Source organism: Fonsecaea multimorphosa (genome assembly GCF_000836435.1).
Source record: "Fonsecaea multimorphosa CBS 102226 unplaced genomic scaffold supercont1.2, whole genome shotgun sequence".
Taxonomy (NCBI): domain Eukaryota; kingdom Fungi; phylum Ascomycota; class Eurotiomycetes; order Chaetothyriales; family Herpotrichiellaceae; genus Fonsecaea; species Fonsecaea multimorphosa.
The window spans coordinates 1079205-1100947 of record NW_015971636.1 but is presented as its reverse complement, the minus strand read 5'-3'; the positions used below and the strand labels follow the sequence as shown (position 1 = coordinate 1100947).

General features: G+C 52.7%; 9 protein-coding genes across 9 annotated transcripts; 4 read left to right on the top strand and 5 right to left on the bottom strand.

Annotated features, from left to right (window-relative positions):
* Positions 1–207: 207 nt before the first annotated feature.
* Z520_01328 (uncharacterized protein) lies at positions 208–2054 on the top strand (the record flags this gene model as incomplete). The annotated part of the gene is made up of 3 exons (XM_016771846.1): positions 208–859; positions 934–1623; positions 1762–2054. 3 exons carry the CDS (start codon positions 208–210, stop codon positions 2052–2054), a joined length of 1635 nt encoding a protein of 544 aa, XP_016636985.1.
* A 699-nt stretch (positions 2055–2753) lies between these two features.
* Z520_01327 (arginase) lies at positions 2754–3848 on the bottom strand (the record flags this gene model as incomplete). Its single annotated transcript, XM_016771845.1, has 1 exon — positions 2754–3848. The coding sequence occupies one exon, from the start codon at positions 3846–3848 to the stop codon at positions 2754–2756; it is 1095 nt and encodes a 364-aa protein (XP_016636984.1).
* A 1345-nt stretch (positions 3849–5193) lies between these two features.
* Z520_01326 (uncharacterized protein) lies at positions 5194–8178 on the bottom strand (the record flags this gene model as incomplete). Its single annotated transcript, XM_016771844.1, has 1 exon — positions 5194–8178. The coding sequence occupies one exon, from the start codon at positions 8176–8178 to the stop codon at positions 5194–5196; it is 2985 nt and encodes a 994-aa protein (XP_016636983.1).
* A 2145-nt stretch (positions 8179–10323) lies between these two features.
* On the top strand, positions 10324–11442 carry Z520_01325 (uncharacterized protein; the record flags this gene model as incomplete). The annotated part of the gene is made up of 2 exons (XM_016771843.1): positions 10324–11130; positions 11221–11442. The coding sequence occupies 2 exons, from the start codon at positions 10324–10326 to the stop codon at positions 11440–11442; spliced, it is 1029 nt and encodes a 342-aa protein (XP_016636982.1).
* Positions 11443–11699: 257 nt separating this feature from the next.
* On the bottom strand, positions 11700–12905 carry Z520_01324 (uncharacterized protein; the record flags this gene model as incomplete). The annotated part of the gene is made up of 2 exons (XM_016771842.1): positions 11700–12526; positions 12596–12905. 2 exons carry the CDS (start codon positions 12903–12905, stop codon positions 11700–11702), a joined length of 1137 nt encoding a protein of 378 aa, XP_016636981.1.
* A 485-nt stretch (positions 12906–13390) lies between these two features.
* Positions 13391–13837, top strand: Z520_01323 (uncharacterized protein; the record flags this gene model as incomplete). The annotated part of the gene is made up of 2 exons (XM_016771841.1): positions 13391–13640; positions 13734–13837. The coding sequence occupies 2 exons, from the start codon at positions 13391–13393 to the stop codon at positions 13835–13837; spliced, it is 354 nt and encodes a 117-aa protein (XP_016636980.1).
* A 657-nt stretch (positions 13838–14494) lies between these two features.
* On the bottom strand, positions 14495–15847 carry Z520_01322 (uncharacterized protein; the record flags this gene model as incomplete). The annotated part of the gene is made up of 2 exons (XM_016771840.1): positions 14495–15070; positions 15134–15847. The coding sequence occupies 2 exons, from the start codon at positions 15845–15847 to the stop codon at positions 14495–14497; spliced, it is 1290 nt and encodes a 429-aa protein (XP_016636979.1).
* Positions 15848–16165: 318 nt separating this feature from the next.
* Z520_01321 (uncharacterized protein) lies at positions 16166–17203 on the bottom strand (the record flags this gene model as incomplete). Its single annotated transcript, XM_016771839.1, has 1 exon — positions 16166–17203. The coding sequence occupies one exon, from the start codon at positions 17201–17203 to the stop codon at positions 16166–16168; it is 1038 nt and encodes a 345-aa protein (XP_016636978.1).
* A 451-nt stretch (positions 17204–17654) lies between these two features.
* Positions 17655–21719, top strand: Z520_01320 (uncharacterized protein; the record flags this gene model as incomplete). Its single annotated transcript, XM_016771838.1, has 1 exon — positions 17655–21719. The coding sequence occupies one exon, from the start codon at positions 17655–17657 to the stop codon at positions 21717–21719; it is 4065 nt and encodes a 1354-aa protein (XP_016636977.1).
* Positions 21720–21743: the final 24 nt, after the last annotated feature.

Here is a 21743-nt window from a genome sequence, read left to right as displayed (position 1 = left end):
CGAATACGTGATCAAGTACTCCCCTGCTGAAAAGGATCGGTAGGATCAGACAGTCGATTCGAAACCGTCTCCCTCAGACTACCCTGACCTGCTCGAGGTTTCGTAAGAGGGAGCATTCTTAAGTACTGCGTTCACCTAGGCGAATACACTTCATCTCAACCTTCTCTCCATCACTTCTTCTTCTGTCTGACACCGCCTGCTTGCACAATGTCGATAACCTACTTGCCATTGGTCGTCGCCTCAGTAGGCGTGGCATCTCACCTTTTCTTCTTCAGAGTTGGCGAACGCTGGAAATACCCTACACGCTATCTTCAAGCGTTCCTTCTTGGGTGCGTTGTCACGACTGTTGCTAGATCACATTATGGCAATATACCCACTATAGATGCCATTACATTTACCGCCAAATACGCCGCAGTTTATCTGGCTGGCCTCTACACCAGCCTGGTCGTTTACCGTCTCTTCTTCAATCCGCTGAACAAGATACCTGGTCCTTACTGGGCACGGCTGTCAAGATTCGATTTAGTCTTCCGCGTCGCAGGGAAGAGGAATCTGCATCACCACCTGCTCGCCATGCACAAGAAGTATGGCAAATTCGTGCGGCTCGACCCCCATGGTATCTCTGTCACGCACCCTGATGGTGTGGAAGTCACATGTGGCGTTAAGTCCAAATGCACCAAAGGTGAATGGTATGAGGCGGATTTCCCACGAATTTCCATGCATACGAGCCGCAATCGAGCGCAGCATGATCGACGCAGAAGAATCTGGAGTCCTGCATTCAGTGACAAGGCACTTCGTGGCTACGAGAATCGGGTGCAGAAGTATAATGACTTGTTTCTCCAGAAGGTGGAGGAGTCCAAAGGTAATTTGTTTTTTGATTCCTTCTCTGCATTTGGTGTCCCTTTCATCTGGATACAGCTGACACTCCACATACAGGCGAACCGATGAATATGTCGAAGTGGTTCAATCTATACTCCTTTGACGTGATGGGCGATCTTGCCTTCGCTGCGTCATACGGGTGTCTCGAAGCGGGAGAGATGCACTGGGCCATCAAGTTGCTCAGTGATGGCATGGACCTGCTCGGCTTCTGGCTGCCATGCTGGATCTTCCGTATTCTGCTCGCCATCCCCGGTGCAGCTGCAGACCACTGGCGGTTTATTAATTACTGCTCTGAACAGCTTGATAAGCGGATGGAGATGCAAGGCAAGCTAGAGAATCGGGACATTTCGCACACATTGATCGAGCATTACAATCAATCAGACCCAGCGACGCAGAAGGCTGAGCTACCCATGTTACAGGCCGACAGCCGACTTATTATCGTTGCTGGTTCGGATACGACGGCGGCTACGCTTGTGCATCTGTTTTACTACATCGCCACAGAAAAGGGTCTCATTGAGCGGTTGAGAGAAGAGCTCGATAGTTTGGTGAAGCCAGACGAGAAGATTGACTCGCAGAAAATCCAGGACGCACCGCTGTTGAACGGAGCGATCAATGAGGCGCTGAGACTACACCCTGCTGTGCCGAGTGGAGTGTTCAGAGAAACGCCAGAGGAAGGAGTGGAAATTGGAGGCGTGTATATCCCGGGCCACACGGTCGTGCAGATGCCGCAGTATGTGATGGCGAGAGGTGAGTTGAGGATTTCTTCTTATGCCCTCGCCCTGCTTTTCTTTGCCTCGACGCCCGTCCATGTCCAAAAACCTACACCATGCCCCTGCCCTCTTCGTGTATATATACACAAACTAACCAGTTTTGTCTTCAACACAGACCCGGACCTCTATCCTTCGCCCCTGGAATTCATCCCTGAGCGCCACTTCTCCCGCCCCGACCTCATCCGCCACAAAGACGCATTCGGCCCCTTTTCCTCCGGCCCGTACAACTGCATCGGCAAGAACCTGGCCTACATGGAGATCCGTCTTCTTACAACAAACATCATCCGCAAGTTCGACGTCAGACTGGCGGAGGGAGAAACTGGAGAGGGCCTCCTGATGGGGACAAAGGACCATTTCACGCTCGGGCTCGGACCCTTACGACTCTGCTTCGAGCCAAGGAAGGTGTAGGGTAGGACAGGCCGGTACCCAGCTGGCGTATGCTGAGAGACGACGTATGCTGAGAGACCGATACAAGACTCGGCGGGACCTGGGATGACGATCGCGGAATCATACGAGGAGAGGTGGAGCAGGGAGGGTGAGCAGGCGAAAGTAATCATTTTTTTTTTTTTTATTGAATGCCTCTCACAGCTGGTGGAAATAGAATAACAAAAGAGGTCCCAACAACCGCCGACTACCTGCAATTCATGGCCCTACATGTCATCCTCCCTTGGTGTCTCATGTTGCGTATATCTAATAGGGAATGCGTGACATCGAATTCTATTCTTGGAGGGTCAAAATCACCAGATGTACTCGGTACGTTATTACTACTTTAACTATCCAAGATACTGTAGGTATATCAACAGCACCAATAGGTCTATGTACTGTGTTATACCTGGGTAGATATATAGGTAAGCCATTTTATGGATCTATCCCTTTTATGTAATTCGATGGGTAGGCTTTTTAGTTTTCCCTTTTCGTCCCGATTGCAAGAGCCCTCCCTTACTTTTTCCTTTTCTTTTGTTCTGTCGTGTCCTAGGTCTCGGCTCGGGGTTGAATCATTCAAAGAGGAGGTAGGCGAAGCATAGAGAGAGAGAGAGTTGTGGATATACTGCATGTCGACCGCGGAGTGGGATCGTAACTCTTCTAGGACCGTTTTCTGCACTAAACTCACAGCAGGGTATCACCGAGTGCACACCTCACCAGACTCACGCCGGCCCTCACCGTTTCCGTCGCGCCTGCCACGTCCAAGGCAGGGTTAACCTCGACCAGATCCATGGCCACCAGTTGCCCTGTCTCATGGACGCATTCGGCAATGTAATCTCCTTCTCTCAATGTCAAGCCTCCTCTGACCGGGGTTCCTGTGCTGGGCGCCCACATGGGGTCCAGGGCATCCACATCGAAAGACAGGTGGATGGGAGTGTCGGTCCCAATATGGGCGAGGGCCATTTCTACCACCCTTCCAATACCATGGCGGTCGATGTCGTGCATGGAGAAAGCCTTGATCCGTTGGTCGCGCAGGATTTTCTTCTCGCCTCGGTCCACATCCCGCAGTCCGATATAGACAAGCTTTGTGGTCGAGAGCATTTGGTCTTCTTGTAACCAGCCGAAGATGTCCTTGTCGTCGGACTGCGCGAGACCCGTGGCGAAGGCGACCGGCATGCCGTGGATGTTCCCGGAGTCGGATGTCTCGGGTGTGTTGATGTCGGCGTGAGCGTCGACCCAGATCACTGCGATCTCTTTGCGTCCATTGTACCGTTCACGAATGGCCTTGGCCGTGCCCGCGATGGTGCCGATCGCGATGGAGTGGTCTCCTCCTAGGGTCAAGACCATTCTTCCGTGGCGAGCTTGTTCGTAGACCTGGCCCGCTAGTTGCTCCGTAACGGCACTGACTGAGCGGGGGTTCTTCATTCCTCTGTACGGCTCATCGGACACCGGGCGGATCTCGTTGAAATTGTGCACCTCACTGTCCCCGTGGAGCTTGTATCCCAACTCATCCCGAAGCTGGTTGAGCAACCCTGCGTCGACCAACGCCGTTGGGGCAGCATCCACGCCTTCTTTGCATTGGCCGCCAGAAAAGCCAACGAGGACCACGCCCAGGTCGGAAGGGTAAGGGAGAAACTTTTGACGGATCGTGGAGGGCGAGTTCATATCGTACTTGTCAGAGGACTCGTGAGAGGATGCGGAGCCGTTCGTCTGCCCGTTGGTGTGACCGTTGGTGGTAGTGGTCGAGGGGGAAGACTTCTCGGGGGCTTTAGGATGCATTGTGGCAGAGTGGTCTTTGGTGGTCAAAGCGGGTGAGAGTTTGAACCGCGCAACGTAAGGAGGGAGGGAGTAACCAGAAAAACGTGGTCAAAGCACACTGATGAGTGGTTCGTAAGTCCAGTATTGAATTTGGTAACCTTCGACAGTCAACGGGATCGTGTCCACCCGGGCAAAGAATTAATTCCCAAAGAAATACGAGCGCTTTTCCGTCTGTATGTACAGAGCCTGTCTTTTTTTTGACCCTCTTACCAGAACACACAATGGAGAGAATAAGAAAGAACAAAAGAATGTGGGTGGTGAACCGGGGGGAAAGGAGCGAGGAACGTCTTATGTGGCCCGTAAGAAGTTTAGAAGTTTTGTTGGAAGCCACTCACTCACTCGCTCACTTGCGACGGCGCATTCAGCACATCGCCGTCATGATCTCCATCCCACCCACAGCCACTAAAGCCCTTTGCCCCCCGCCCTTTCCGCCCCTTGTTTCGGAGACTCTCGCTGTTGAGCTCCTTGGCTCCCTCGCTCAGTCTCGGTGAACAAATATGGGCTTGAGCATGCCCGCACCGTGGGGTTGGACGGCCCCTTGACAGCGCCGAGGGTGCTAAGGGTTAGCGGGATGATATGATCTGTGGGTGTGTATCCCCTAAACGCAGGATTACCCGCGGGTGCCCGCACATGTAACACGGCGAGCAAGCTAAAAAGAATAGACTAAGTCGTTAAGTGATATTCCATCCTGCCTTATCATTCCATTTCCCCTAAGTACAGTTCCTGGCGAGGCTGGCATATTCCATTGCTAACAGAAACCCCGTCGACCAGGTCACGAAGAGTTTTCGCATCACATGGCACACATGGCAAACTTCAAATGTGGTAGTAAGGGCTTTTGATTTCGTAATTGGAATCTCTCCAAGGGCAGAGTGGGCACATAAACCCGACCGCTCTGCTTCTATATCCTCTGTATGTCCGTCTCTTTGTTCTGTTGACCAGCTGACCCTGAAGCCCAATGTTGAGCCCAGTATCTTTTCCCTGCTAAACTCTTTTCTCCAAGATTTCCTTGCACTATGTTTCGCTTTCCGATGGTTTGCTGCTCAAGTCAAAGCCAGATTTGGGAATCTTGCAAGCGTCCATGGCGAAACCAGAAAGAGATATCTGCAATTACCTGCCTGTTACTGGAAGACCACCTGCTCTCCAGCCGCTCTTCTGTGCAAGGCCCCCTTAGATGGGTTCTCTGTACTCCTCGCTGAACGAGAAGACGTGATCCAATAAAGGGCCAAAGGAGATACCTGGTTTCCAATTGGGGTTTGCAGGGTATTCCAAAAGATTCGTGATAATATGTCTCCCAAGCCCGGTATATTCAGCCAAGAAACTTCTTTAACGTGTGCTCGAGCTTCGACATTGCCAGCGGCTTCGGAAGGAATGCGTCTGTCCCTGCCGACATGCAAAGGGCTTGGGCATCCGGACCAACTACCGCTGTGACCATAATGATGGGCCGCCTTGTGCGAGTAAGGGGTCCCATTAGTGCCTCCCTCTCCATCTCTCGAATTCTCTTTGTGGCCGTTATGCCATCCATGCGCGGCATCGATTGGTCCATCAGGATGATATCGATGTCATTGTCGTGCTCGACAAGCTTGTCAATGGCTTCTTGACCATCGTCTGCCACGATCACACTGTAGCCGAGCGTATTCAACATCTTCACCCCGAGCTTCTGATTGATTTTGTTGTCTTCCACCAATAGCACTGTCGCGCCCCTCAGCGTCTTGGTCTCGTGCGTTGGCCGCGAGTTCTGGTTGTCATCCACCACGTCGACCACAGGGGCAAATCTGACAGATCGATCTACCGATGATCTACCAGTGCGAGCCGCCGAAACTATACTCTCGACCATGCGATGCCACACGAATGGTCTTTTGACCGGTATGACATGCGGCGGGGGGACAGAGCCTAACGACTCGTCAAGCAATGTTTGGGAGTCGTATGACAAGATGACAAGTTGGTGTCGAAGGGCAAGTATTCGCCCTAGGAGCTTTGGGTTTTTGGTCAAAAACATCAGGTCTGTCCAGACATACCCGAAAGAGTCTGATATTTCATCATCTGGATCTGCTCGGATCAACTCGAAGTCAAAAGCTCCCCAAGCTAGTTGGAGTCCTTCCGCAAATCGAGGATTGCAGTCTAGCAGCAACGCAATCCGCCGATTGGTAGCAAGAGAGTTCAAACCGTCCGGTACATCACCCGAGGGATCGATGGGAATGGTGACGGTGAAGATGCTGCCGCAGTTTTCGGCTCCCACATTCTCCGCCTGGTGGGACTTGCTCTCCACTGCAATTGTGCCTTCCATTTTCTGTAATAGTTGTCTGATGATAGCCAACCCGAGACCAGTCCCTCGCTCAGCGCCTCGCGTTTGTGCCTGCTTGAATGGTTCAAAAAGATGTGGCAAAAATGACTCCGGTATTCCAAATCCAGAATCTCTAACAGTGATGGCCAAGTCCATGTCCGTGATTTCCACCAGTAGAAGAACGTATCCAGATTGCGTAAATTTTAGAGCGTTTGTAAGTAAATTCATCAGGATCCGTTGTAGATAAGTCTCATCCAGGAAAAGTGAGGATGGTACCTGGGGTGCCACGACAATCATCAATTCCGTACCAATATCCTCTTCCTTGTTGGGCAAAATCGCCAGGATCGACTCACACACCTTTCGGAGGTCAAGGCTCGTTGGTCGACAGACAGCTTCTCCTTTCTCCAATCGAGACCAGTCAAGGACGTTGGCCGTGATCATAGAGAGCGATCTCGTAGCTTGCTGTATGGCGAGGAGGAGCAGACGAGCGTCTTCACTCAGTTCCATGCGCGACAGTAAGTCACTGTAACCTTGTAGTTGATGCAAGGGCGTCCGGATTTCGTGACTGGCGCTCGCTATAAATTCACTCCTTACCGCCGCAGCTGCTTCCGCATTTTCTTTTTGAGCGATAGCGGCCCAGAGTTTTCTTCGAGTGTGGACGATTTCAGCCAGCTTATTCCGAGCCACCGTCGCTGAGTGCGCGAGAAGACCGTTTGCAAGCAAGCAGGTTAGAATGGCGATGCTGGTGACGGCAACAGCCAGATCTGGAGGATATCCACGTTCCGCAGTTGGAGAGGCCTGGGACCAAAAGGTGGTCGCCCACATTCCCGTAAAATGCATGGCGGCAACCCCTGCTGCCGCTACCACCGAGAAGATGAGCTGCTGGGATAGATTGACCTCAATCTGGGGCATCAGGATACATCCTAAAGTGCAGACCAGCCATGCGCACAATGCCGAGAGGAGGACGAGGAATGGTTGAAGCGTAACGTGTCCTCTAGGAATCTCCAGGGCCAAGAGACCAACATAGTGCATAGTGGTAATTGCCAAGCTCCATATGAAGCCCTTGCAAAAGTTGGTCAGAGTTGCTCCATGGTATAACAGCTCGCCGATCCCGAGGATGACATTCGCTGTGGTGGTAGTGGTACTCTTGGAAAACCTGAAGCTCATGAAGCCAGGAAGGCCGAGGCTACTACTGTCCGAATGATTTGTCGTAGAGGACCGTCGAGAACGCTCCTCTTCCTCTGAGCTCCATTGCGAGCTCCTTTGCGAGCTTCTTTGGTAACTTTCAGTGTCTCGAGGAGAACCCTCCCCCAGAGAGGACTCATTTTGCGCGGAAAAAGCTTTTCGGCCGGCTTCACTTGGCAGTTGGTGACGTTGAGGCGGCCCAGAGGATCCGATGGCGGTGCTGGTAGCAGGCCCTCCACTAGTGAAATGATCCTCCAAGCGCCCTAGAGTCACACTTGCACCGCTGTCACGACTGGCAGGACTGCGGTCGGCAGACCCGTTAGAATGCTCCTGCGCAATGACTTGCGCCTCTTCACCTTCGCCCGAGACCCGTGCTCCGAGGAGAGCATCTGAGCTGTCATTGAGATCCTGCCTTGCTGCTTCCTTTCTTCTTTCCCGTCTGAGAGCCATCGCTTTGCCCTTCTTGACCAGCCGCAGATAACGATCGCGCATAGGGTCCGCAGCCAGGGCCAGGAAGGTGAATATGACCGCCAGTGCCGCGCTAAGAACCGTCAAAGGAGCGTTCAAGCCGATGGGAAGCGGAAGCTCGCAGGCCAACATCGCGATGAAGTGAAGACACCAAATAGAACAGAAACCGAAGGTCAAACTTCCCAGGATAGTCCAAACCAGGACGCCTGAGAAGTAGCGCGAAGTTCGTGCTTGACACATCATCTGAGTGGAAGTGAAGGCGCCTAAGAGGGACACTGCAATGGACGCGGCAATGAGACCTCCATTCCATCGAACCTCGAGTCGGCTGAGCGCCGGCTCTTGCTGAAGCTGACCCATCTCTGTATGTTGTCGTGGCCGGTCGAGGTGACCGTCAGAGGACGGGGATTCTTATCCGAGCACGTCGTATACTCTTCCCTAAGCTCAACATAATGACATGGACAGGTATCCAAGCGTATGGTCTTTCTCCGACACTTTCTTGAGGCGCATTCAGGCTGTTGTTTGTATCTTTGGGTCGCGTAATGGTATAAAGGGGGGGTTAAGGGCGCGGAATGGTTCGAGGCTGGATCGACGGCGGTGATCGGCGATGGCCCTGCGTTCACGAAAATGCCCAGCAAGCCAGGCACTGCACGGAAAGGTGTTGATGATAAACGTCCCTGAGCCGATAGCAGGCCGGGAAGATCGGAGCAGTGGAACAAAGGCAGGTGAGATAAATGGCCCAAAAGAGGATTTCAGGGAAAAGAGCGGGTGCAGAGTCACTCGAGGCGAATATCCGGGCGCAGGCTTGGGACATTTGCCGACTGCGTCACTGCACAGCAGTGCACATCAAACATCGCACGATGGAAGCTTGTTATTCACCACACACGCCGGATTAGGAAGGAATGGGGTGCCTTTAGTGGCCAGGAAGCCCGTCCCGCAGAACATGTTTAACTAGAAATGTGCCAGGAGGCTCTCCCTAAAGAGCAAATGGGGGCCCCCCTGAAGAATGATTAACTGTGGGGTTTTAGTGTGCACGTTGTCCCACGGCGTGGCCTGCCATCCCAGAACCGTATTGATTACCTAGAGCCATGGGGGCTGCTGAGGCTTTGCGCAGCTCGGAGGGCAGAGTATATTAACATGCATCCAATTTCGCATGAATTCCATCTGACCGACAACTTTCCCACCCCAGAATACGAGCCAGGCCAACGCCGTTACGCCACTTTGGTGGCTGCTCTGGGCTTCGGTATCCTCATTGAACAATTTCTGATCACAGTGATCAGACCATATCTCGTTCTTCTTTCACACATACGAACACTGGGGACACCGCGTGGACAATGGCCCTCACTTCACAGAAACTGTCTGCCTTGGCTTCCAGTTCGTGGCACTTGACTGGTCATTTATGTCCATCAACACCTGGGCACACATGTTGCGATGGCCACTGTCAAGATGAACACAGTACGGAGTCCTTGCGGCTTATAAAAAGATGCCGACTCACAGCTCAGTGCGGAAATACTCACTGCCTTCATACCTTGCAAAGCTATCTAGGTAGGTACCCACCTGCAGGCGGATTGGGCAACATGCGACATACGAGTACCTACCTAGCGAGCTAGGTACCTAGGTAGGTTCGATTCAAGGGTCTACGAATACCTGGCAGGTCTGACGAGAGGGAGTGGTTAAGGTGCCAGTGGGTGCTATTTGGGCGTCAGGCTGTTAGGGTACCTAGCTCGCTAGGTAAGTTCTCTCTCAGTTCCCCCCTAATTATAACGAGAAGGTCTCGCGATTGCGGGGCAATGCTTGCCTTCGCCCGCCTCTGCCATCGGCTCCCGACGCGCCAATGCCCCTCGCTGTCTAGGCGCCCAAACGAAACCTCCTCCAACCAACCACATGGCTTCGTCTTTGCAACACCAAGATCAACCAAGCATGTCCTTGCTGGTGAGATGGAGAAGCCGCCCGATGAATGGACCATGGCGGCTAACTGCTCACCTCCCGTCGTTTTTCTTTGCTGATCATGTTCTCTATATATATACATTGTCGGCATCTCAAGTCGCTGCGCCATCGACCAAAGACTTCCAACACCAGATGAAGTGACTTGTACACCACTTAATCGACCTCCTTGGTTGTTGCGCCAAAGTTGAGCTTCGCGTCCTATTCACTGTCTGCTTGCAAAGTTCTTTGCTGTGTTATTGATTTCAGCGAGCTGCTTTCGCATTTCGTTCTTACCCCCTACAACTATCGTCGTCATGTCCTATCCCCTTCCCGGTTCAGGACAGCCGCAAGGAGGCTATTTTCCTCGTACGAGTCCATCCACTGTGCTCCGAACCTGAAGAATCGCTAACCGGGCTTCTAGCGCCACCTTCCAATGGCCATCGTACGGCATTGAAGAATACCTGCTCCCTGAGTCCTTCACGAGGCTGACCTGATTTAGCATCATTTCCACCTCCTCCTAGCCAACAGTCTCCGCCTCCGAGTTTCTTCCCTCCGCCTCCATCATTGCCGTCGCCGTCTATGCAGAATGCCTCATATCCTCCCCCGCCCGCATCCCATCTAGCAGCGCAGACCCCTTCACCTCCTCCCATCCAGCAACCTACCGCTCAACGACCATTCAACTACTCTACTATCCCTGCCTCCGCACCTGCTTACAAAACCACCTTCGATCATGCCTCAATTCACAATCGACAGCCTTCGTACAATGGCCCGACAACCTCTATCGACGAAGCTGACGAAAAGGTCACGTCCCCTCGTCTACAGAAACTTACCAAGGAGATGGCCAACGTAATGAAAGTGCCGGAAGGGCCCACACTTGTCGGGGTTCCTCAGGGAGGGCAATTCGTGGGTGTCCAAGCTACGACACAGGACGACGTGGGGACATTCAACGGCGGCTCGTACCGTATCTCACACCGCGACACAAATTCCCTCTTGACCATACAGTTGGCCATGGGGTGCCCCATTACAGCGAAACCGGGAGTCATGATCGCAATGAGCCCTTCAGTGATGTTGAAAGGAAATATCAAGTTCAGCGTCAAGAAATTGTTGATTGGCGGAGAAATGGCACATTCGACATTTACCGGGCCTGGGGAGGTGTTACTCGCGCCGAGTACACTGGGGGACATTTCGATCCTGCGACTCGCGGGGCACGAGACGTGGAGCGTCGGGCGCGATGCGTTTCTAGCCTGCACGCAGGGAGTGGTGAAAGAGTATAAAAGTCAGTCAATCAGCAAAGCCATGTTCTCCGGCGAGGGTCTCTTTGTCTACAAGATTTCCGGCATTGGCATCCTGTGGATGTCGACCTTTGGAGCGGTGCTGAAGAAAGATGTGAGTCCCAATTACTCATCATACCTGGAGAGAAATCCCCCCCGGAACGAAAAAAGTAATCCAATTCTAACCCGCGATCTGATTTTTTAGCTCGTCGACGGCGAAAAGTACATCATCGACAACGGCCACCTCGTCGCCTGGAACTGCAAGTACGTCCTCGAACGCGTCGCCTCCGGAGGTATCATCTCCGGCATCAGCTCCGGCGAAGGCTTGATATGTAAGTTCACAGGTCCCGGGACGGTCTACATGCAGACACGGAACCAAGCTGCCTTTGCGGCGTACATGAGTGGGAGCTCGCACAAGGACGTATGAAAAGGGGGGGGGAAAGGACATTTTCGAATAATAGTAGCGCATCAGGCGTTGGTCTTCATGTGAGCGTTATGCTTGTAATCTCTGCGTGCTCCATGCATATCAAGTTCGTTTTCCATTTTCGGGGTCTGCTCATCGCCTATTTTCAACTTGAAGTCATATCTTTTTTTCTCCAACGCCATGCCCATTCCCTCCGTTGCGCGGAAACGAACTGAATCCGCTTCCTCCCCCCCTTACCCCAGATTCTCAAAATTCCAGGCTTAACCATTGAGCCTCTTTCTCTTGCCCACTTGAGCCGTGAAACCGCTCTTGATGGCCGTGACCGACCGTCTGCTGCCACACGACTTACACGTGACAAAGTACAGCCGATTCTCACCCTTGCTCAGCTCCGTGTTGGGGGATCGGCAGGTCTTGCAAGTCACGTATTCGACGATATACCGTCTCAGGACGTTCTCGATCTGTTTCTGCTGGAATCGGCCCTTGATGACCAATCTCTTGGAGCCGTCGACGGACCCGCTCGTTCCCAATTCGGCGAACAGGAACTGCGTGACGTGCTCGTCGTTGCGGTTCATTCGCTTACAGATCTCGGCGATGTTGGCGAAGATGGTCTTCTTGTTGCCTTCTCGTAGACACTGCGGGGGTGGAATCTTGTATGATTTGCTTCCAGACGACAAAATGTCCGGATTGTGTTCGTTGACGAGGTGGAAGAACCGTGTCAGGAGAAGTTCGTACGAGATCGGGGATGTGGCGTCGTGAGCCCAAATTCCTGTTCCCTGGGTCATATCTCCTGCCTGTTCCTGTCCTGCGGCTTCCTCTTTTTCGTCAGTCGTTGCGTCCGCCGCTAGGCCAGCGCGGGCGAGCTTCTCGGCAAAGTCCTCTCCCTCCGTCTTGGGTTTGGTCGTCTTCTTTTTCTTCTTCTTCAGAGCGGAGGCGTCGAAGTCGCCGTCAGCACCGGTCCCAGGAGCAGCAGCGGCGGCCGCCTCGCCATCCTCCTTGTCCTCCGTTTTCGTTTTTGTCGACTTCTTCTTTTTCTTGTTGAGACCGGCGAACATGTCCGTCATTTCATCGACGGCTTGGTCATCGGGCGCTATAGATTCACGAGGTGTCAGTTTTGGTTTGCTCTTTCTTGATATTGCTGTGGCGGTGTTGTCCATACGTGATGAGTGTTTCTCTGCCGTGACCTTGTCCTCCGCGCCGGACAGGGGGGCCTCTGAGATCTCGCCATTTTCATCCATGATGGTGCTGTCGCCGCTGAATGCGACCGATTTGCGAGGTTTTCGATGCGGGATCGGTTGAGGTTGTTGTTCCTGTAGAGGAGGAGAGGGTGTGTCAGTAGTAGTCATGTTATCTGAATTCTTCCTGCTTGTGGGGCGAGGTGCATGAGGTTTCAGATTGGGTTCCCCGACTGAGGAGGCATCTGCGTGCGAGGTGGGGATTTGTGTGGCGTTACGTACAACTTCGGCCATGATTCGTGTTGCTTGAGTGTGTTGTCGATGAGAAGAAGATATCTGTATGCTCGGTTCGTCTTTGTCTGTTCTCTAAACTGCGGGAGAAGGTTCAGGAAGTTGTGGGAATCGAGGAGTGTGAACTCGGGGATTTTCTCTTCCAAATAATGCGGACGATAATGAGTCAAACAGGTCACAGACGTGTAGTGACGCATGGCACGTGCCACGAATTCCCTATTGTCTGACAAATCTCCTACTATTTGACACGCGGAGCGATTTTGTCAGACAAAACCGTATTGGTTCCTAGTAGCCTCGCCGACTTTCATTCGTCCATCCACTTCGTTGGTCATTGATCACTGTCCACGCAGGCAATCCAGTTTATTGATTCAATCCCATCTGGTGGACGACAGCTGCTATGATTTCGTCCTAAGCTTCTTTTCCGAGCGGCCTGTCCTTGGCTGAAGGCGTCACTACCCATTCCCAATCCATCCCATTCCGTCGCCAACATGTCCGAAACAGATGGTACAGCTGCTTCCTTCATTGAACCTCCCTCCAGCGGCGACGACAACAACGACGTCGACTCGCTACCTTCCGAACCCGACTCGGACGAAGTCACTGTGAGCGAGGAGGAAGAATACTCAGAGTCGGACGCAGAGCGAGAGTGGAAAGAGAGCTTGCAGCAGCTGGAGTTGCTGTTGTCCATGGTGATTGTCCCCTACGTCGGGAAATATTTTGGGAGGAAATTCGCCTACTGGGGTATGTGATATTGTATCCGGGGCATACCACTTTGGATGCCCATGGGGCGCACAGATTGTTATTCTCGTGAGGGATGCTAATTGAGAAATACAGGCTGGAAACAGTTCATGGAATGGAAATACCCGGTCGAGATCGTCGTGACCAACAAGGCTGCATTCAAGGGAACTGGTGCCGTCGCGGCTGCGGCTCCTCTATAGCGGCGAAATATCTACATTTTGTGTCTCTGGAGGGTCGCTTAAAATGGAGGAAGCTCTGACACATCGGTTCGATTGAGCATACAGCACAGTTCACTCAGACACCGTGACCGCAGCGGAATAAAAGTTGGATATTCCGAGTTGCAGCCGCTTCCATAGAGGACGGCATCTTTGCCATGAGGTGTCCTGTGTGATACAGAAGGTATCGGTGTATGATCGACATAAGCGATGTCAGTCCAGCTAGGCAGAACATTAACCACGACCCTGTTTCAGAAACCGGAATGGCCCCATCACACCAACTCAAAGGCAGCATCACCAGTTACACCTGTCCTCCGGGCTTTGCGAAAAGAGGGGATTGTTTGGGCAGTTCACTGGCCTGGCTTCGCGGCACATAATGCAGCTCACTGATAATGTTGTATCTGTTGAAGAGTACGGCCGTGCACCTACCGAGGGCTCCTCTATCGCCACGTTACAAGTTGGTGGCCTATGAATATGATACCCTCTTGCCGTTCTCGCTATGGATGGATTCATATATCCCCCCAGGACAATCATCTTGAGGCGTTTCCATTCCTCTATCCTATCTTTCCTCCATCGCTATCCTCGCCCATGTCCAACATTCGTAAAAAGGCCGCTCCCTGTACGAAGAATTTGGCACAACCTTCATTGATTCGTGGACACGGGTGGCACCCAGGGTGGTTCCACTTTTCTGCTCAATCGCACCGCAAGGTGCTGACGTGCCTTCTCGATCTCTTCAGCCTGGGCAACTGGGTCTTGTGAAGACTCAATGGGCTTCAAGGGCGGCGTACGCTTTAGAACAGATGTTCGGCCATCCCTCTCCGTGCCTATCACTAACCCACGAATTGTGAAGCAGAAGATCTCCGCAGCTTCTGCAGTCTCAGGCAACATTCCCAGCCACTTTGTATAGAGCGGGTCTTCGGGAAAGTCGACGGGACTCGAGAACCCAGGTAGGCAAATCATATTTCTGTCCTGAGTCTGACTTCCAAGTGAATTCACAGGTTGGCCCCCGACATCTGCCGGATCGTTTTCTGGTGACCAAGCTTGACAGAGGTCGCGAACGCACATATTGGCCGCTTCCTGCTCACTTAAGGAATTTGAATTTGACGCCCAGGCGACATTTGGGAGGACGACTTGGACATTGCGAGCGTAATTCTTGGGAGGGCGTCTGAAAATCCATCGCCACTCCCTCAGGATTGACTGCATGGCTTTTGAGCCCCACTGGAAGCATCTATCAGTTTAAATCTATACTGGATGTCTTTGATGCGGGAAAAGGGTACTCACAAAAGGCATGAAGGCCGGATGGCGGTGCCTCTCCTCCACATACTGCTGCCCTTGAAACCATGTCCCATCGATCTCATGAAAAATCAAGGCCAAAGTGACTTCATGGTCTCCCAAATTTCGTCTGTTGATGATCTCGCGAATGACCCGGGAAAGGATAAGTGCTACCTTAACGTGGGCTGTTATGGCTCTTTGCGGGGCCAAATCGTCCCAAGACAGCGCAGCCATCGAGTTGTTTCGAAACCAGTGCACAGAATCAATCATAGTAAGACACGGTCGAAAGTGCACGACCGCCGTGAATGGAATTTCACCGACGCTCACTCTGGAAAGTCTCATCCAAAGACTATCCCGATATTCTCGATATACGGTCGACATGTCGGCGAAGTCGCCGTAAATACCACCTGTCACCATGATATCCCGGAGAGGAGTCTTGATCATCAGCTCATCGATCAGAGTTCGAAACCGACGACACACTAGTCTAAGATTTGCGGGGCTGCGTAGAATGTTTCGACAGGTTGGGTGGTCCAGATAGATGCGCGGCGTGATGATCGGGGACAGAATCATTGCGAGGATCTCATCAGGCAGCTTGGAAAAGACATCGACCCGACTGGAACAGTCGTCTTGACTTGGCCGCACAATCGAGTGTGTATATCGAACTATGTCTTCCATGGTCAAGATGCCGAGAGTGGTCCGAATGCTCCGCGATCCGGAAGTCATATTGGGTGACGTGTAACTGATGCTCGGAGAGGGTGGACAGTGCTGGACAATGTTGGCAGGAGATTTATGTCTCACTGTAGGTCCTCATCATTTCAGAGTCCTCTGGCCCATCCACAGTCCCACACAAGCACAAGCCACAACGAGTTTTCCCTGAATTTTGGGTTTCACTCAGTCTGGATGGGCAAAGTCGGTTGCGAATGGCATGGCGTAGAGCCAGACTGGTCTGTTAGCAGTTGTGAGACTGACTTTAAGATATTGTGTATGATGTTGCATAAACGGTGCGGTGGTAGGTAAAGGTAATGGTGTCAGGCAAGGGTTTTAAAAGCTGGTAGTGGGTTGTGGTTGCCCTGGCCTAACACTCTCTCCGTTGTCGTTCCACATGATGCCGTCCTCGACCTGCCTCACTTGTTCAAAGTCCCGAAATGGCTCACCGAGGACCTTTCCACGTCCATCGAATTTGACTCCTTCGCTCCGAAGTAGTTCAACCTTCTTGGAGGCGTATTTCCCGTCCCTTCCCCAGTCACCTTGAAATCCGCCAATACTCCCATCTGCTGCTAAAACACGGTGACATGGTACGGCAGGAGCAAAAGGGTTGTTGCGCATCCCATTCCCAACCGCACGGGCTGAAGACTTGAGATAATCAGAAATTGCAGCGTAGGTCGTGTAGCGTCCACGTGGGACAGAAAGAAGGGTAGCATAGAGCTTCTTTCGATACGCACTTAGTGAGGGATGGGCATGGATACGACGTAAAGTTCGCTTCATCTCGTCTTCGTCTGCTTGAATCGCCTTTGCTAACGTTCTGTTCCCCTCTGCAAGGTTCGAAGTGCTACCCACTTTCGTTGAAGCCTCAGCCCGCCAAAAATTGAGAGTTGACTGGTGTTTCTCCGTCTTTCTGTTCTTTGTTGTTGATGATTGGGCAGGAGGATCAAGCTCTCCTATGGTTCGTTTACAACCAGCATTAGTTAACCCTGACTTGCCTGGGTGAGGACTTTGCGCTTCCGCCTCCGAGTCACTGGCAGTTGTTTTAGCGTATTTCCTTTCGTTCTTGCCTCTGCATAGTAGGCTCGCCTCGTCTAAGCTAGAAAGGTTGATTTGTCCAGCTCGGATCCTCTCCCCTAGTGCGATGGCATCCCGTAATTGGTGCTCGTTCATGTTCCTTATAGCTGGTTTCTGTATTACCATGTCCCATTGTTGTTGACCATTGCCTACTACGCGGTCGAGAATGATGCGGGCAAAGCAGTGGTCAAGAGTCACAGGCCATACAGTTTGAGCGGGATCTCTAGATTTCGCCATTTGGGGGAGGGTCTTAGAATATAATGTCCTCCATTCTGTCCGCAGAGCTTCGATATCAGGCATGATGCTGAGAAGTGCAGTGAGATGCGGAACTCTGCGCTTCCAGTTGAACGAAACGAGTGAGGGAAGAGGTGTCAGGCTGCTATTCGGACAATATCGTTAGGATTTGTCGAGCACTGGCTTACGAATCTTGATAGGGTCGAGTGCTGGGTGAGTGCATCTCAGACTCGAGACACTCGAGGTCCTCGCTTTGTGCACGGATGTGGAAATACGAATCACCATTGCACTCTTTGGGCCTAGCACGCCTAGCACGCCCTCCAGTCCCGCCCCGAGCATTGACGTCACGCGTTCTTTGGGGCTGGCACGCGACGCGCCCCAGCTAAGTTCTAACCAAAGCGTTCCTCGCCAATGCGATGGACTGACTGTACTCACTCGACCAAAGTCGAACAAGGTATTGATATTTCAGCATGTTAGACAGCTAGGCCACGAATTATACGCTTTGTGTACGATCGAGATGTCTTCAGCAACAAGTTCGCCTTCTGCCGCTGGCTCACCCACGAGCGTAACCTCAAATATCTTGACTCCAACGCGAAAAGTTCGGGCTTTGCTTGCACAGTTCGACGATTCCGAATCTGATACGGCTACTCCTACCCATGGCCAACAACTTCAGCAGGCTCCTGCTCCCGACGATGTCACTGGGGCCGACAAGGACAAGCTGGAGAATGCCTCGGACGATTCGGATGACGATGACATCTTAGCACCACGGCGACCCCGGTTTATGAGCAACAGTAACTCCGATCCAACTGCTCATTCTCAGCATGATCATGAGCAAGCCACGCCTCAACAATTTTCCCGCCTAGATGTTGACCAGCTCGATGAGGACTCAGACGACCCAGAAGAGGATGACCTCTTCGCAGAACGGCGCCCTTCAAATACAAACCCGACGGGTACGCCCTCACAACGATCACCTTCTCCTCTGTTCTTTCCATCTCCTAAGGAGAATAAGTCGAAGTTCCTCGCCCTCGTCGAGAAGCACAGACAGCAGCGGCTTGAAAAAGAAGCAGAAGAAAGAGCCAAGCAAGCTGCCCGTGCTGAAAGCCTGAAATCCCAGGAAACAGAACAACGTAGGATCCGTGGGTCGAGTCCGGCAGATGACACGGAGGAGAGCGATGCCTCTGAGGAAGGTGGGGGCAAGAAGCTGTCAAGACACGCACGACCGACACGAAAGGCCAGCAAGAAGGCCATTGAAGAAATGAATCGCGAGACCCAGAGGATGAGTCGAAACATGCAACTTGCACATCAAGCGCGGACAAAGAAGAAAATAACAAAGGACAGCTTGTTGGCTCGGTTTAATTTTGCCGTCGCCAGACCCACCTTTGCGCGAGGCAGCGAGCACAGTCCTACCAGTAGCTCCAGAGCTGCGTCAGATAATGAAGGGGACAATATCCACGATACCCCTCCTACAAGCCCAGTCTCAGGAGAAGTAGTCAACCACCAAAAGGAGGTCGCCGTCGAAGAAACTAACAAGGGCAAGGGAAGAGCACCTTCTGTCGACCCCACGGGACAAGAAGCGCGCACATTGATGGTGCTTCGCGCCGACACAATGGATGAGCAGCCACTGAAACCTACTGTCAAGCCCTTGGACAAGTCGATCCGATCCAAGATCCCACTGGCCGCGACGACCGTGTCGGACAGTGATGATACTGATTCTGATCTCGAAGTGGTCATGTCTCGTGGCGACATGCGCAAATATGCGGCGTTCGAGCATTTACCCTCGCGAAAAGCCAAGGAGGCTCCGTCACACCTGGCATTGCGTTCGCTTGCAAATCTAATAGGTGACGATCTCAAGCATTCCATGAACGCAGCCGAAATGGAAGCATCATTAAGGAGGGCAGCTCGGGTGCAAGCACGGCAGGAAAGAAACCAGAGGATCGAAGAATTAAAGGCCAAAGGAGTGGTGGTGCAGACGGCAGAGGAGAGAGAGCGCGAACAGCAGGAGGTGGAAGATCTTTTGGAGCGAGCGCGGCAAGAAGCTGTGGAGATTCAGAAGCGCGAAAAGGCTCTTGCGAAAAAGGACGGTACTTACAACAAGGACAACCTGGACGATGACGATGAAAGTGACGACGAAGATTTTGCTGAAGACGAAGATGGTGACCTGGACGTGGACTCCGGGGAGGAAGACGAGAGTGATCTGGAGCATCATGATGACGATGAGGAAGGGGAGGCGGAGAAGGAAGAAGAGGAGAAAGAGGATGATGAAGAACCTGAAGATCTGCAGGCCAATCTTTTCGACAATCAAGCTGAAGAACAGGATTCCGCAGAGTCATCGCCCTCAGACGCCGATTCCGTTGAAGAAGACGAGCATTTGGATGTTGGAGTAGAAGAACGCGTTTCACAAGCTGATCCCATGCCACGAAAAAGCCGAACTACCCGTATAGTCAGCGACGACGAGGATGAAGATGTCCTCCCTGCAGCACTACGATCTCCACAGCTTCCTGCGCCTGCGAAGACCCCCTTATCCATATCTCGCTCGGCGAGGAAACAGATTCCAGGTCTGCAGATGTCAGACGACCTTCCGATCGGGCTAACGCAGGCGTTTGCCGCTACAATGGCAGATTCCCAAAGTCAGGCTAAAGGGAACACCCAAGAACAAGACAGTCTCACCATGACCGCGGACCTGCCGTCGCCTAACATTGCAATGGTGCCAAAACTTTACCGTCTAGATTCGGTCGATATGATCACCGACAGTCAGCCAGCTTCTCAGACGCAGCCCCTGGATATCAACCTGTCGTTCTCCGCGTCTCAAGCAGTGACACAATCGCCAGCGAATCATTCGGTGCTGCATGGCGTGGACTTTACTCCTTCCCAGGCGCATTTCGAACCGACACAGGATGCGGGCTACGAACTGAGTCCGTTCCTGGGAAATCGCTTTGCTACTGACACTCCCCTGCAGCAAGCACCGCACTCAACTGTAGATACCGTTGTATTCCCCAATGTGCAAAACAGCCCCATTATGCAAAGAAAGGCAAGGCTCATGCGTGGGCATGTGAATCTTGATGAGTCGGATGAGGAGTCGACCGACGCGAAGGATCCATCGGCTTTTGACATCATGCAAAGAGCAGCCAAACAGAGGTCTCGCGAAGTCTACGACAAAGCAAAGTCACGCGCGAGAGAGGCCGTTGACGAAGCTGCAGAAGAATCTGAGGATGAGTATGCTGGCCTTGGAGGAGCGAGCGATGATGAGGTGAACGAAGAAGAAAACGAAGAAGACCGCAGAATGATTGATGAAGATACGGAGGTCGGTGTCGGCGATGCAGCCCAACTGGCGAAGCTCTTTGCAGATCGTGAACGTCAGCAGGACGAAGCAGCCGTTTCCAAGTTGCTGAAGGACATCACGACGGGTGCACTGCGGCGGAAGCGTGGTAACGACGATCTTGACCTCTCGGACGAAGAAGATGCCGCAGTTAGAAGAAGAGAGGCAAAAAGAAGAGAGTTCGCCAAAATGCGTCGAGAACTACTGAAGGACGAAGCCGTTGGCAAGATTGCGGAAGACAAGAAGAAGGAGGCATTCCTACGAAGTATTGAGGATCGGCCAGACAGCGATGACGGCGAAGATGACTTCTTTCCCTCGGAGACTCCTGGCGAGGGCGATTCTCAGGTGAAGGACAGTCAAAGCTCGCAGCAGAATGAGGATGGTGACGGTAAAGAACGGATGGCTCAGCTCCCAGGAATGGGCGGTGCCCGACCGCTCGCCATCACAGCATTATCGAAGCTGAATCAAGCTGGGCGATCAAGTCGAATTTCCAATGCTCTTCACAACAGAAGGCCTGGCAATCTGGCAGAGATTCGAGAATCTGTATCGTTCCTCATCGAGGAGCCCGATTCACAAGCAGGGATCATCGATCTTGGTCTTTCGGATTCGGAGGACGAGCCCGAGGCATACGTGGATCTCGATCGACATCTGCACTCCGCTACGGCGGATGAGAATGCCGAGGAAGCGGACGATCTTGGTGATTTTATAGTTGACGATGGTGCAGGTGAGCATGGCAATAATGCCGAGGGAGAAGCATTCAAGAAGCCCGCTTTACCTCGAGCCCCGTTCTCGGAACGGCGGACTGCACAGAGGACCACCAATGTCGTCAACCGCCTGAGCATGCTCCGTCAAGGATCGTCTTCTTCTTCGGGGTCGTCGGGCAATAATACCAAAATGGCATTCTTCAGCGCGACCAGCTCTGTGACCGGCTCATTCAACAAGGTCCCCAGCCTATTGCGCCGCGCGACCACGAACTCAAGCTTGGGCAGCAAGGCTGGCATGGCTGGCCGGGCGGATGAGAATGTATCTGCCACGGGTGTGGTGACCATCAACAAAACTACGGAGCGAGGCAGAGCCAGCGAGGAGAAGGAGTTTGTCAGGAAAGGATCGGGCAGTCGACGAAACGCGGTCAATTACAGACCGACCATGCGCGAGGAGAAGATGAGGCAGCGAGCTGGGGTTGCGAAGAAGAAGGCTGTGGCGGCCAAGGCTAAGAAGGGTGGCTTTTTGGGAGGGCTCTTGGGGGGAGGAGATAGTTGGAATTGACAGCCTTGAGACCCTCGAGACGAT